The sequence below is a fragment of the Palaemon carinicauda genome, chromosome 39, assembly GCF_036898095.1.
Source record: "Palaemon carinicauda isolate YSFRI2023 chromosome 39, ASM3689809v2, whole genome shotgun sequence".
NCBI lineage: Eukaryota > Metazoa > Arthropoda > Malacostraca > Decapoda > Palaemonidae > Palaemon > Palaemon carinicauda.
In genome coordinates, this window is record NC_090763.1 from 52,775,315 (window position 1) to 52,791,806 (window position 16,492).

The window sequence follows — 16,492 nt, forward strand, 5'->3', positions numbered from 1 at the left end:
TGATTATCTCTATTGCTAGATTGCATAGCAGAAGAGAGGCTGCACCTCCTTGTTTAGAGATGTAGGTCACAACTGTGGAGTTGTCGCTCATCAACACCACGGGGTGACCTCTTGGAGTCTTTGAAAAGCAGCGAAACACTAGTTGTGCCGCTTTCATTTCCAAAAATTTTATGCGAAACGTTTTGTTCTCTTCTGACCAGAGGCCCGACATTTGAGTACCCCATCCTTGGCAAGGGCAGGAACGCATCAAACTCCACATGATAGTCGTAAAGCACACACTCGCAATCTTATAATGATAGAATGCAAGTGATAGGGAATATCAAAGACACAAGAGACACAAGCACTAAGCACTATAAAGGTACAGTGAGGTGATGCGGATATCTGATCGCAGAGAAGAAGCGGGGTATGCCTTACCCACTTCACGACCAGGAGTGTTGTGGGGAAGCATTATAAAAAGCGTTGTATCATGAGCAGCAGATGACACTTTTCTTTTGATTGTCTCATCAAAGAGAAAACAAGAATAGGATTAACCATATAAATGACTCGCAAGTTTGTATCTGCGTGGGAATAAATTATTATTTCTATGAAACTCCCCCTAATATTCATATTGCTTCCCTCTCCAAGCTCTTTAAATGTTGACATATACCCTAAAAAAAATTCTTATCTTTCCTTGTAAAATGCCTCCCATCTAGTAAATATTTTCTGGCTAAAAATAGTTTGTTTTTCTATATTATCTCCCATACTAATTACTTGATTAGAATGGTACTTTGACACAGCACTCTATAGACCTCCCCCTAATTTTTGATACTATAATGCATTGGCACATCCCATTAATTAAGATATTTACTCTTTTTCAGAATAAAGGTTAAGCCAAGTGAATAGGTTAAGTCAAGCAATTTGAATATCTACACTCCCCCGTCCGCCCCCTCTCCTTCCCCCCTCTGTCTTGATCCTCCTATTTCTCCAGTAACCTCCTTTCCTAGTTTCACGGGTGTCGCTTACTCTACCTTTTCTGAAACCTGTTATATTTGTTAATAACAGATAGAATTGATATGTTGGATTCTTGTTATTATACTTATTAACTTTTCATGATATTGTTGTATTTCGTCAGGGTGTATAAGGAGTTTATAACCTTTAACCTATTTATCCAACTTGATGGACCTGCCCTGAGGGCTTCTTTTAATTGTGTAAAAATAATGAAACACACGTTTTCCAAAGGCAGGATTGATTGGCTTTAACTCCTCGAAAGGCCTGTGTAGTTAACGAAATAGCTGTAGAATACAAACAGAATTATACTGTGTCACAAATAAATGTAGTATTTAAATCTATGATAAAAATTTGTCGGATTGATATGCACAATTACACACACACACACACACTCACACATACATTATATATATATATATATATATATATATATATATATATATATATGTGTGTGTGTGTGTGTGTGTGTAGGTATTCATATTGTTTGACTTACTTAACCAATTCACCTGGCTTAACCTTTATTCTGACAAAGAGTAAACATCTTAATTAAAAGGATTTGCCAATGCATTATATTATCAAAAATTAGGGAAGGTCTATAGAGTGCTGTGTCAAAGTACCATCCTGATCAAGTAATTAGTATGAAAGATATTAACCCTTTTACCCCCAGGGTCTTTGGAAATTTCCAACCCTTAACCCCCAGAGGGTTATTTTTTCCCAAAAAAAATGCTATAAAATTTTTTTTTTTTTTCAGATTTTTGATAATTTTGTTTTAGAAAATTCAGGCATTTTCCAAGAGATTGAGACCAACCTGACCTCTCTATGACAAAAATTAAGGCTGTTAGAGCAATTTAAAAAAATATACTGCAAACATTTTGCAGTATATTTTTTTAAATTGCTCTAACAGCCTCTCAAAAAATTATAAAAAATCTGAAAAAAAAAATTTTTTATAGCATTTTTTGCAAGGACGTACCGGTACGTCCATGGGGGTAAAGGGATGGGTTTTGTGAAACGTACCAGTACAGTACGTCCTTTGGGGGTAAAAGGGGTAAAAAAAAAAACACTATTTTTTTGCCAGAAATACATAGTAGGTGTGGGTTTTTCACAGTTACTTTGCTTCTTCTACATTTTTATTATATTGCACTTCCCCAAATTGGATTCAAAATACATTCTTGACTAGATTAAAACCATTATTAATTAAAAAAAAAAAAACATCAAAATACAAGACAATGTTTGATTTTCACAATCAAGAATTTGTATTGCCATCAATTTTTGCTTCATAAAAAAAGATTTTTTACAATAGAAACGTCTTGTAATGTATTATCTGCATACACACAGCACAACCAACCACAGCCATCTTTGAAACATAGAAACTCTGGGCTTGTTCTTCAAGAGTTCCACTTCTGCCATAGAATGGCTTATCAAACCAACATGGCCTTTAATTTTCTCTTAAAAGCACAAGACGAAGAACTGTAGTTACAATTTTCTGACTGTAACAACAATGAGCCTGTCACGTTTCTCACTTTCTGTAATAGGTGCTTTCTTTAGAAAATACTCTTAGATACATAAAACCCACATCATTTACATAGCAGCAGTTGCTACCAAAATTCACTCCTGAGGACATATTCTACAATACCATGCAGGAAACTTAAGCCAACTATCCAAAATATACCCAGTTCTACAAACAATACGAAAATGCTATTCAAGAGTGCTAAATTCATTGTCCTTTCTTTCCTTTACAGCAAGGCTACAAAATGTTTTCAGCATACCTACCTTTCCAGATTCCAGAAATCTAGGTTTAACAGCCAGGTTTCATTTTCTTCCTTAAGTCTGTTCCCATGATGAAGAAATTTACTTGGTCAAATTCTTAGTCTTCAAATGGAGAATGATAAAGACATTGTAGTCACTTGTTGGGGATTAAGTCACACAAATTCTATAAAATCCTTTGTGGGAAATTTTCCCAACTCTTCTAATTCCTCAGCCGTAGGCATATTAATTATGTTGAGGGAAATCTTCTCATGTACAGTGTCCTTAAGCTCATCAATAAGATAACAAATGGTCTCAAAAGTTACTTCTGTGTTCCACAAGGTCAATTTGTGACAGCCATTTCTGTAAAAAGAAGAAAATAAATAAGATATCTAAGTTTACAATAGTCATGGCAATTATCTAAACAAATAAACATGACAAATATGGAAGTAATTTGTATTTTTCCTAACCACGCAAACCATTCACTCTTTCCTATGGATATATTGTTAGAGTGTAGCTTGAAAACTAACTATAAAACTCTTTACGCGAGGTAAACAACCAGCTGCTAGTTATGGGGGGGGGGATAGATCAACCACCACCCCACTCACACACTCAGCTAGTCTATGCCTCCACTTTTGATTGCAAGCGGAACTTTCTAGGAGGATATGTGATGGCAGGGCAAGCATGAGTAAAGAGCTAATGCTCATATGGTTAGAGAAGATTAAAATTACTTACAAATCTGTCATTTATTCCTTCACAAGTACAAACCATTCACTTTTTACTAGGGAGACTCACCCTTAAGTGGGTGGAAGTTCAAAAACCCAACTGACTGGAAACCTGGGGTATGACTGAGCTCATGCAAACATGAAAGGGACACCCTTTTCTTTACTTACTTTGATGGCTGCTTTTCCGGTCCCATACAGCAGGGGAACCCCACTCTCTACAGGACCTCCATTGCCGTTTTACCTTGTTCGTTCAGTGTGTTTAATGTTTCATGTTGCATATTGTTCATTTACTGTTAAATCATCACTGTTGTATAACTGTTGAAATAAGAAAGTCTTCACTTTCCTCTTGAAAGCCTTAATGTCTTCAATCATAAGGATGTTTCGTGGGAGCTTATTATATAGTCTCGGGGCTGCATATTTAAAGGCTCTGGAGCCTAAAGTAGACATATATCAAGCTTCCAACAGTTTGAAGCCATCTGTAACTATTCTCGTGCCGACACGATTTGTTGGCTGCGCAATATGTAGCAATTAAGTATTTTGGACGACCAGTTTTGATAACTTGGTAAGTTATTGTACATATTTTAAATTCAATTCTCGCTTAAATCAGCAGCCAGTGTAAATCAATTAGTATAGGGGTGATCCTTTCTCTGGGTGGGACACCTTTTATCAGTCTTCCTCCTCTGTTTATCATGTTTTGTAATTTCTTAAGTTGCACTTTTGGTAAATTGTAATAGATAGAGTTGCAGTAGTTAATCCTGGTAATAACAGTTTATCACAAGTTTCTTTACAGAATTTTCGTCCAGGTACTTTTTTATAAACGCAGTATTTCTTAGATGATAACCAGCAGTTTTTATTACATTATTTATTTGGGCATTTAGAGACAGGTTACAGCCAAGAAATAAACCTAGATCTCGAACTTTACTAGATATCGGCACTGAGTCATTATTTATGTTCATTTGAATATCACCCAAGTTTCTCACGCTGTTTCTCTTACCCACCACTATGAATTCAGTTTTGTTCTTATTTAATTTTAATTGTTTAAATGTCATCCATTCTCTAACACTATCAAGGATTCTGTTTAGAGTTTCTGCAGTGTCCTCTATATCATTTATGGAGAAGTAAAAATGATATTTTAATTATAAAATAAATTTTTGAATATACTTACCCGGTGAATATATAATACTGTAGCTGCAACTCTGCGGCTCGACAGAAAACACACTCAAAAAACTCGCGAGCGATCGCTATGAAGGTTGCGGGTGTGCCCACCAGCGCCAACTGTCGGCCAGATACCACTCTTGTATGTAAACAAACCCTTCAATTCTTCTCGTCCCGCTGCGTCTCTATTGGGGAGGAAGGGAGGGTCATTTAATTTATATATTCACCGGGTAAGTATATTCAAAAATTTATTTTATAATTAAAATATAATTTTTAAATATTTAACTTAGCCGGTGAATATATAATAGCTGATTCACACCCAAGGCGGTGGGTAGAGACCAGAGTTAATAAAGTTTACAGCGTATAAGCTAAGAGTTTTTTCATTTTGACAGTTATCAATATAACAAAACCAAAATATATAGGTACCTGGTAAGGAAGTTGACTTAGACGATTACTCTGCCTTGTAAGTCTGTCTTCCTCACGGAGCCCAGCGATCCTCTTAGGATGCTGACAGACTCCCAGGAGCTGAAGTATCAAGGGCTGCAACCCATACAACAGGACCTCATCAAACCCCTAATCTGGGCGCTCTCAAGAAATGACTTTGACCACCCGCCAAATCAACCAGGATGCGAAAGGCTTCTTAGCCTTCCGAACAACCCATAAAAACAATATTAAAAACATTTCAAGAGACAGATTAAAAGGATATTGGAATTAGGGAAGTGTAGTGGTTGAACCCTCACCCACTACTGCACTCGCTGCTACGAATGGACCCAGTGTGTAGCAGTCCTCGTAAAGAGTCTGGACATCTTTCAAGTAAAATGACGCGAACACTGACTTGCTTCTCCAAAAGGTCGCGTCCATGATACTTTGCAGAGATCTATTTTGCTTGAAGGCCACGGAAGTTGCTATAGCTCTAATCTCGTGCGTCTTAACCTTAAGCAAAGATCGGTCTTCCTCACTCAAGTGGGAATGAGCTTCTCGTATTAAAAATCTGATAAAATATGACAAAGCATTCTTTGACATAGGTAAGGATGGTTTCTTAACCGAACACCATAACGCTTCAGATTTACCTCGTAAAGGCTTAGTACGAGCTAAATAGAACTTAAGAGCTCTAACGGGGCATAAAGCTCTCTCTAGTTCGTTGCCTACGATCTCTGATAAGCTAGGAATATCAAAAGATTTAGGCCAAGAACGAGAAGGCAGTTCATTCTTGGCCAGGAAACCAAGTTGAAGAGAACAAGAGGCTTTTTCTGACGAAAAACCGATGTTCTTGCTGAAGGCATGAATCTCACTGACTCTTTTAGCCGAGGCCAAGCACACCAGGAAAAGAGTCTTAAGAGTGAGATCCTTCAGGGAGGCTGAATGTAAAGGCTCAAACCTGTCTGACATGAGGAACCTTAGGACCACGTCTAAGTTCCATCCAGGAGTAGCTAAACGACGTTCCTTAGAGGTCTCAAAAGACCTAAGGAGATCTTGTAGATCTTTATTGTTGGAAAGATCTAAGCCTCTATGCCGGAAGACCGAAGCCAACATGCTCCTGTAGCCCTTGATCGTGGGAGCTGAAAGGGAGCGAACTCTTCTCAGGTATAAGAGAAAATCAGCTATTTGGGCTACAGAGGTACTGGACGAGGATACAGATACTGACTTGCACCAGTCTCGGAAGATTTCCCACTTCGATTGGTAAACTCTAATGGTAGAAGCTCTCCTCGCTCTTGCAATCGCACTGGCTGCCTCCTTCGAAAAGCCTCTAGCTCTAGAGAGTCTTTCGATAGTCTGAAGGCAGTCAGACGAAGAGCGTGGAGGACTTGGTGTACCTTCTTTACGTGGGGCTGACGTAACAGGTCTACTCTTAGAGGAAGACTTCTTGGAAAGTCTACCAGCCATCGAAGTACCTCGGTGAACCATTCTCTCGCGGGCCAGAGGGGAGCAACTAACGTCAACCTTGTCCCTTCGTGAGAGGCGAATTTCTGCAGTACCTTGTTGACAATCTTGAATGGTGGGAATGCATATAGGTCTAGGTGAGACCAATCTAGGAGAAAAGCGTCTATATGTATTGCTGCTGGGTCTGGGACTGGAGAGCAATAGATTGGAAGCCTCTTGGTCATCGAGGTTGCAAAGAGGTCTATGGTGGGTTGACCCCAAGTCGCCCAAAGCCTCTTGCACACGTCCTTGTGGAGGGTCCATTCTGTAGGAATTACCTGACCCCTCCGACTGAGGCAATCTGCTAGAACGTTCAAGTTGCCCTGGATAAACCTCGTTACCAGGGAGATGCCTCGATCTCTTGACCAAATGAGCAGGTCCCTTGCGATCTCGTACAGTGTCAGGGAGTGGGTGCCTCCTTGCTTGGAAATGTACGCCAAGGCTGTGGTGTTGTCCGAGTTGATCTCCACCACTTTGTCTCGAAGGAGACTCTCGAAGCTCATCAAGGCCAGGTGGACTGCCAAAAGCTCCTTGCCGTTGATGTGCATGCTCCTCTGACTTGAGGTCCACAGACCTGAGCATTCCCGACCGTCCAGTGTCGCACCCCAACCCAAATCCGATGGTTTGGTTTCTGAACTGCTAGAGGAAGTCCCTCTCTTAGACTGATATTGTCTTTCCACCAATTCAGGCAAGCCTTTACTGTTTCGGAAATCGGGATTGAGACCGCCTCTAGCGTCTTGTCCTTTTTCCAGTGAAAGGCTAGATGGAATTGTAGAGGTCGGAGGTGTAGCCTTCCTAGCGAGACAAACTGCTCCAGGGATGATAGAGTTCCTACTAGACTCATCCAAATCCTGACTGAGCATCGTTCTCTCTTCAACATCCTTTGGATTACGAGCAGGGCTTGATCTATTCGGGGGGCAGACGGAAAAGCCCGAAAAACTGGACTGCGAATCTCCATCCCTAAATACAGTATAGTTTGGGATGGGATCAGCTGTGACTTTTCCATGTTGACCAAAAGTCCCAATTCCTTGGTCAGATCCAATGTCCAATTGAGATCCTTCAGACAGCGATGACTGGACGAGGCTCTGAGAAGCCAGTCGTCCAAGTAAAGGGAGGCTCGGATACCCGATAAATGGAGGAATTTTGCCACATTCCTCATAAGCCTCGTAAACACGAGAGGAGCAGGACTTAGGCCAAAGCACAGGGCCCGAAACTGGTACACCACATTGTCGAACACAAATCTCAGAAAAGGTTGGGAATCTGAGTGAATGGGGATGTGGAAGTATGCGTCTCTTAGGTCGAGAGAGACCATCCAGTCTCCCTTTCTGACCGCTGCTAAGACAGATTTCGTGGTCTCCATGGAGAACTTTGTCTTCGTGACAAAGACGTTCAGAGCACTGACGTCTAGCACCGGTCTCCAACCTCCTGTCTTCTTCGGTACTAGGAAGAGACGGTTGTAAAACCCCGGTGATTGAAGGTCCGAGACTTTGACCACCGCTCCCTTCTCTAGCAAAAGAGACACTTCTAGTTTCAGGGCTTGTCTCTTTGCTTCCTCTCGGTACTTGGGAGAGAGATCGATGGGGGAAGTCGCTAGAGGAGGTTTGTGTACAAATGGAATTTTGCACCCCTCTCTGAGCAACCTCACAGACTGTTGATCTGCGCCTCTCTTCTCCCAGGCTCGCCAGAAGTTCTTGAGTCTGGCACCTACTGCTGTCTGAAGCTGCGGGCAGTCAGACTCTGCCACGTGAGGACTTGGCTCCTTTCCTCTTTCCTCTCTTTCCTTCGGCACGAGTACTTCCCCTGCTGGGGGCTCTGCCACGAAAGGGCGGAATAAACCTGGACGCTGGAGTGTCTATCCTAGGTCTAGCGGAAAAGGCAGTCGAAGGAGTCCCTTTGCGAGCAGAGGACGCAACCAAGTCATGGGTGTCCTTCTGCACTAGAGACAAAGCTATGTCCTTAACCAAAAGTTCAGGAAACAAAAACTTTGATAAAGGGGCAAAGAGTAGCTCAGATCGTTGACAGGTCGTCACTCCTGCTGACAGAAAAGAGCAAAGAGACTCTCGCTTCTTAAGGACTCCTGAAGTAAACGAGGAGGAGAGCTCATTGGATCCATCGCGGATGGCTTTATCCATGCAAGACATAATGAGTAAGGAGACATCTCTATCGGCCGATGAGATTTTCCTACTCAAGGCTCCCAAACACCAGTCAAGGAAGTTGAAAACTTCAAAAGCTCTAAAAATGCCTTTAAGTAGATGGTCAAGGTCTGAGGATGACCAACTAATCTTCGAGCGTCTCATGGCTAGGCGGCGGGGAGAGTCTACAAGGCTTGAGAAGTCGCCCTGGGCAGAGGCAGGGACTCCCAAGCCGAGAACTTCTCCCGTGGCATACCAGACGCTCGATCTAGACGAGAGTTTAGAAGGGGGGAAGGCAAAGGCCGTCTTCCCTAAACTCCTCTTGGTTTCCAACCAATCGCCTAACAGCCGTAAAGCTCTCTTGGACGAGCGAGAGAGTACAAGTTTTGTAAAGGCTGGCATGTCAGCAGGTACGCCTAAAACAAACTCAGACGGCGGCGAACGAGGAGCCACAGAGACAAAGTGTTCGGGAAACAACTCTTTAAAAATGAGCATGACTTTTTTAAAGTCCAAAGATGGCGGAACTGCTCTAGGTTCATCAATATCTGAAGGATGATCCTCAGGCTGAGGGTCAGCAACGTCCTCATCCGAAAGTTCCTCATCTGACAACTGATGAGAAACAAGCAAAGGGGTTGGCAATGCTTGACACGCAGCGTCCACCCGCACTGGTGCATAAGTGGCAGACCAGGACACAGCGTCCTGAAACTGCTTGACAGTCTGAGAACTGTCAACAACAACAGGTGCGTGAGGACGCACAGCGTCCACCCGAGACTGCTTAGACCGCCTAGGCTGCGCAGTCAAAACAACCCTAGGTTGCGGAAGTTGACGCTCAGCGTCAAAACAAGTCAACTCCGATGGTTGGCGAACGTCCTGAACGTCACCAGGCGCATCAGCGAGTTGCCTAACGTCCACATGCGGCTGAAAATCCACACGAGATCGCATCGAATGTGGTACAACCCCAACCGCTTGACGTGAGTTGGCTACACCAGCGTCAACAGGACGCACAACAGAACGCTTGGGTGGCTGAAGGCCAGGATCTCGATGAGATAAACGGCTAGGCTCAACGGAAACCTTATCGGCATTGTAGTCTTCCATAAGGGACGCAAGTTTAGACTGCATGTCCTGCAGTATAACCCATTTAGGGTCCACGGGAATGGGTGCGGTAACCGACGGGGTTAGCGTCTGAGACGGCACAACTTTGCCTTGCTTAGGCGGCGAGCAGTCATCCGATGACAGCAACGGGTCCGAACTGTCCCAATGACTACATCCAGGACGTTGAACCTGTCCTGAAGGGACCGACTTCCGTTTAAGAGGCCTAGAAACCTTGCTCCACGGTTTCTTGCGTGAAAAGCCTTCGGAAGACGAGGTAAAAATGGGCTCTCTCGTCTTATGGTAGGGGCGATCTTGGTGAGATACGCCTGAAACCATAGAGGGAACGTCTGTTCGCTGATCAAGGCCTCTCGAACCCATAAGTCGTACGATATTACTTCTCCCCTGGGCTTGGGAGCTTGCAAGAGGTCCCGGACTAGGTGAACGACAGGCACGAACAGACGAACCCTCGGTCGCAACACTGTTCACAACACTTTGCGCACTAATCACTTTCCCACTTTCCGCCGTGGCACTATGGCACTTAAGTTCCTTCACGTCAGCCATGAGTTGATTACGGTCACTTGCTAACGCTTCAACTTTCTCCCCCAAGGCATGAATAGCACGTAACATGTCTTGCATAGACGGTTCCTGAGTGCTAGAAGGGGGGTTAGGAACAACCACTACAGGGGAAGGATTAGGTTCAGGGGCATGTGGAGAGGAAAAATCTACAGACCTAGATGAACTTCTCCTTACCCTATCTCTCTCTAGTCTACGTGCATATTTATCGTATTCGAGCCAATCGAATTCCGAAAGGCCCACGCATTCCTCACACCGATCTCCCAATTGACAGGTTTTACCCCGACAATTGGAACAAACAGTATGTGGGTCGAGAGAAGCCTTTGGAAGACGCCTATTACAGTCCCTAGCATTACACTTTCGAAATCTAGGTACTTGAGAAGGGTCAGCCATTTTGAATTAGTCAAAGAAAATTCCAAAAACAATCCAAGTCATCAACAAATAATCCGATTCAATAAAGAGTTCAAGAGTTTATGTTGAGGAAAAACACCTGCACTGCGAAAGCTCAAACCAAAATAAAGTACTTCACCAAATATGATGAGAAAACTCCAGGTTCTACAGCGAGTATGAATACGTCTTGTCGTCAACGTCGACAGAGAAGAATTGAAGGGTTTGTTTACATACAAGAGTGGTATCTGGCCGACAGTTGGCGCTGGTGGGCACACCCGCAACCTTCATAGCGATCGCTCGCGAGTTTTTTGAGTGTGTTTTCTGTCGAGCCGCAGAGTTGCAGCTATTATATATTCACCGGCTAAGTTAAATATTTAAAATTGTGTGTCATCCGCAAAAAGTTTGAACTTCACGCCATGCCTTTGTAGTATTTTCGATAGACCTATAGTATAGATGCAGAATAAGATTGGGCCAAGTAAACTTCCCTGGGGTACCCCTCTGTTTAAGGGTTCATATGATGAATAAGAGTTTCCAATTTGTACACAATAATATCTACCAACTAAGTAGTCTTATAGGTATTCGAAGGCTTGATCTTCATCACCGATGGACCGTAGATCATTTAGTAGCAGTTCATGCACAACTATATCAAAAGCAGCACTGAGATCGAGCAATATTAAAATACCACATTTATTTTCATCCATCATTTTTTGCATCTCATTTACAACAGAGCAGATGGCTGTCTCCGTAGTGTATAGTTTTCTGTAAGCAGATTGATTGTCAGGCAAAGCTTCTATTACTTCCAAGTGACTGACTAGTTGTTCAAGAATTACATATTCAAGCACTTTTGAAACAAAGGACAGATTCGAAATAGGTCAATATGAGCTTAATTCCTGGTAGTCCAGTGCATTTTTCAGAACTGGTGTGACTATAGCCATTTTCTCAGATTTGGAAAACTTACATTCATCAATGCTTGCCTTTGCTATTCTCATTATTATTTTAGCTAGACTAGAAAAGTTTCTCTCTCCAATTACTTTAGATATTGGCATAGGATTGATCTGCAGTTTGTTTTCTTTGCTCTCTTGATAATTCTGGTGATGTCCTCTTGTGTTATGTTGTTAAATCATATTAATTTTGTCTGTGTGCCTGGTGTATCATTAATCTGATGTTGAGTATTTACAAATGATTTGGTTATATTTTCAATTTTGTTTTTAAAGAATACTAGAAAATTATTTACTAGTTCTTGGTCACTATATCCATCAGGTAGCTTCTTTTCTTTTAGATTTCCCATTATACCATTTAGGAGACGATATAACTTATTTATGTTTATTGCTGCTTCGAGGATCTTTCTCTTAGAGTACAGTATTCACTTTTTTTCCTTCTTAGTAGGTAGTTATATTGACACGCAGCAGTTCTGTATTCTACCCAAGTACTTTCAGTTTTTAACCCATTCCAATTTCTTTCTTTGCATCTGTTTTCCCTCTTTTTCACCAAAGTCCCTCCATCAAACCACGGAGATTGGTCTTTTACATTTATAGTCTTTTCCATCGGTGGGCACATGGTATCATATTCACTTTTACTCACTTTATTATAAGTGGTCGTAAGACAGTTAACACACCTAGCTCCCAACGGATATTGGTCATCATGATCACAGGGAATGTTGATAACATCATTTATTTTCTTTGTAACTTCTTCAATAAATACGGTAGGAGAAAAATTTGATTTATGTCTAAAGTTTATTTTCCTTGCTAATGCAAGTTTCTTTTGAGGTAGACTAAACGTAATAAGTTTGAGTACTTGGGAGATAGTACATTTCTCTTCAACTTTTATATCAGATACAATATCATTCATGTCATTACTTAAAACTAAGTCCAACGTATGTCCAGTTAAAGTAGTTGTACAGTCGACATTATTCACTAGTCAATATGATTCTAATAACTCACTAAATGCCAAAGTGTCAGGATTTGATGTGTCATCCATCCAAAAATTGAAGTCTCCACAGATAACTAATTCGTTTTTTTCCATGATAATCATCTCAATGAGAGCACTGAATTCTTCAAAAAAGATACTAGTGTTTGTTCTAGAATGTTTGTAGATTGTTACAAATTATATATTTTTTTTTTTGTGTAAAGTTTATTTCTATATATTCAAAGCTTGTTACACTAATTCTTTTCAACATTTTGAGATTTGAGTAACTTTTATGAATAAAGAGTCCGACACCCCCACCAGACCTACCTTCTCTCGGTATGTGAAAGGTGTGAGTGGGGGGCGTCATTTCAGCGATCTTTGCCTTGTCTAAGTTATTTAACCATGTTTCAGATAATGCTAACATATCCAAATATTTCTAATTTATCAAGTCTCGAATTTGAATAGTCTTATTACCTACAGAATGTATATTTACATAGCCACAGTTTATGACATCCTTAGTAACCATGATCAGTATTTTCTGCTAGTCTTTTCAATTCCAAGTCATGAGCTTTGCAGTCTCTAGAATACTATGTGATCACTTGGTTTGATTAACTTTGTGCAATTTATACACTTTGTCATTTGCGAATTACACTCCTTGGTGGTATGTTTTCCTGAACATTTCCCGCAGACTTTATCATCATTCTTAGACTTGCAATCTTTTTCAAAATGTCCATACCTCTGACAGTGGTAGCAAGTGATCACGTGGTACCTATCACGTATGTTATAAGTACCCCATCGTAACGAAATTTTGTCCCCTTTATCATGAATAGCCCTCCGAACTTCAGGATCACATTTCTGCACATAGTGGGTGGTCCCCCCCGAGGCATTTTTCTTCAAGACTACACTTATCTTCTCTTCTATATCTTGGATTTGGTCCAGGCAGCGATTTTTTTTAATCAAAGCATTTACTACATCATCTTCATCATTGTACACATTGCATATCATTATTTTTGGTTTTAGTTTTCCAATTTTTCTCGTTTCAGCGTCAGCCACCAATGTCTGAATTTTGCTTGCCGCCTCTTCTCTGATCATTTTGTTTGCAAAGTTCACAACAACATTTCTATTTGTAGTTGACCTCGTATTAAGTATAGGAATATCACCTTGCGAACTCTCAGTATGTAAAGCACGAGAGTTGTGGGCCTGGGCAATAGTAGCAAATGTGTGGAAACTTAAGCACTCTGACTTGATCAGGTAAGGTTATTGGAGTGTGTAGCACTCCTCTTACTTAACCTAGACATTGCCAGACTCACCCTCGCAGGGAGGACGGAGACATAAATACACGTATGTAACATATTTCAGACTACACAAGGGAAATGGGTAATATCTGTAGTCGGAGGTAGGCCAGCTTGTAGAGTCATCCAGATGCTATGCCCCAAAAGAGTTGAAAACGTTGGAAGAAAAGCCCAGTCATTCTGCCCATTCATCCAAGACTAACACTGGGTAAAGTCTGCCCTTGACCGACTGCTACTTATCCTCTAAGGGAGCTAAGATAACTTACACCACTTGTGCTGCCACCACAGAATCTATGAATAAAGTATCCAGAATCCTGTGGGTTAGGTGTTGCAGGTAGTGGGCCATGAAGGTGTTTTGATGCTTCCAGACACACACTTGTAGGACTTGCACCACAGAGAAGTTTTTTTTAAATGCTAGAGATGAACTAATGCCCCTAACATCATGGGCTCTGGAGCTGCAATCTCTTAGGGGAGAGTCAAGATTCAGCGATCGTTCAATCACCTGGCGAATCCACGCTGAGAGCTTGTTTTTCATGACTCTCCTTTTGACCGTGCTAATAAAAAGTTGTTTGACGTAGGGGGGGGAGCTCCAGAAATTCATTTAAGATAGTGCCAGACAGCTCTCGCAGGACATAGTAACAACTGATCATGACCATCGGTTACAAGACGGAGACTCGAAATCCGGTAGGTCTCAAACCCAGGGTCTACTACAGCCGTATTCTGAGTCTTAGCAACAAACTCAGGGATGAAGTTGAGAGATACCTACACCCATCCCCTTGAATGGGCTATATTGTAGGAAAGACCATGCAACTCACTGACCCATTTGGCCGATGCCAGGGAGAGGAGAGAAACCATCTTACAGGTCAAGTCACGATCTGAGGACTGACGTAGCGGTTCATAAGGATCTCCTTTTAGGGATTGTAGTACTGACACTACATTCCAAGGAGGTGGTCTAACTTTGTATGAGAAGAGACAATGCTGTCGATGAGATAATAATAACTCCGTTCAGTCTTGTGATAAGGCTCAAGACCAAGTGGTAGCCTTTCACCGCCAAGACCGAGCAGAGTTTTTCCTCCCTGAGCTACAATAAGAACTCCACTATTACTGGAATAGTGGCATCAAGAGGACAAAGATTTCTTCCGCAATACCAACCACAGAGGATAGCCCACTACACCTGATAGACGGTGATAGATGACTTACAGAGGTATCCGGACGCTGCTTGCAAAAAGTGTCTCTGCAAGAGATGATGCTGGATAACCTCCAGGCTTAGGGGGCCTGGCCGGTATGCCAATATACTGTATGGGGGTATACGACAAAAGACGCAAAATCTTGAAAAAATTCACTTGACTTCGTATGTCAATGGAGAATGTGAATACAACACATTTTGTCAAAATTCCACTAATATATTCTATATAAATTAGAACACTTTGAAAAGATTTTACACAATAATAAAATAATTCACTGGAAAAATTAAATCTGAACAAAAGTTAGTTTAAGACAAAAAATTTTACGATCAGAAATTATATACATACTAACTTGACTTGAACTATTATATCTGAATAAACCTTAACCTAAGAAAAGATTATAATGCAATGAAAATAATACAAATGCTTGAAATAATTCTTAACTAATACAATGATTAAGTTTGACTCTTAATGAATAATAGTTAACAAGATCACTTTACATAACTTATCCTGCCTACAGGGCCGTTTATCAAAAACGTTAAACAATGTCAATACTCACCCTAATACAATGAATTCAAAATCACCTCTTAGTCCTTTGTATTTTTTCAACACACGATATGCTTTGGGGTACACTGTGAGTCACTTAAGAGAGGACACACTAAAATGCACATAACACTTTCGACAAATACACTGCATTACGTGCGGGAGAGAGAGGGAAAGGGGAAGGAGGCTATTTCCAGGCTGCTGTTCTATCTCGATCTCTGTCTCTATCCGTCTCACGACACCCACAAGGTGATCGCGCGAGGGTAGTAACCTCTGCATTCCATGCTTTTATCTTTCTCTAGTATATTTGGAAGATTTATATTAGAAAAGTGTAAAGAAGGACCCTTTTCACCGGGCATCACAGGCCTCTTCCCAGAAATAGATTTTTCCTTCGTCAAAATCCCTTAATTCCAGAAGGCTCCAAATTCGGGAAGCGTAGCCTCTGCCTAAGGGCGTCAGTTTCCAACAAGATAAAAATGCCAAGAGGGGGTTTCAGGCATCTCTCAGATGCACGCCAATGCACCCGCAAGACGACTTCCAGCTAGCTCCGCCCACCTATTTTGGGCCAAAAAAAGATAACATCCTTTCGCTGGGCTTTCGTCAAGTTTCCAAAGCACATGGCAGAGAATCTTACAAACCGTATGTTCTTAAATTCTCTCTCAAACAAGATGCAATACATTATAAAATATAAAAGAACATCACCTAAGTGCTTGTTCCTATCTCGCACAAATCCTACAACACTTTCAAATAGACTACGTAAGACTTCGTACCAAACATACATGAAACAAAAAGTTAATTTGGACTCCTGAAAAGAAAAAGAAAAATTTTTAGTCTTTACAGCCAATCCGCAA

The 16,492-nt window shown here is 41.3% G+C and overlaps 1 protein-coding gene across 1 annotated transcript in view; it reads right to left on the bottom strand.

Moving 5' to 3' along the window:
- Nucleotides 1–2,237: 2,237 nt before the first annotated feature.
- LOC137631185 (uncharacterized) overlaps nt 2,238–16,492 on the bottom strand; it is a 42,112-nt gene continuing 27,857 nt past the window's right edge. Inside the window, exon 3 of the mRNA XM_068362916.1 lies at nt 2,238–3,093. Within this exon, the coding sequence (XP_068219017.1) occupies nt 2,907–3,093 (187 nt within the window). The 3' untranslated portion in view covers nt 2,238–2,906. The remainder of the gene's footprint in view (nt 3,094–16,492) is intronic.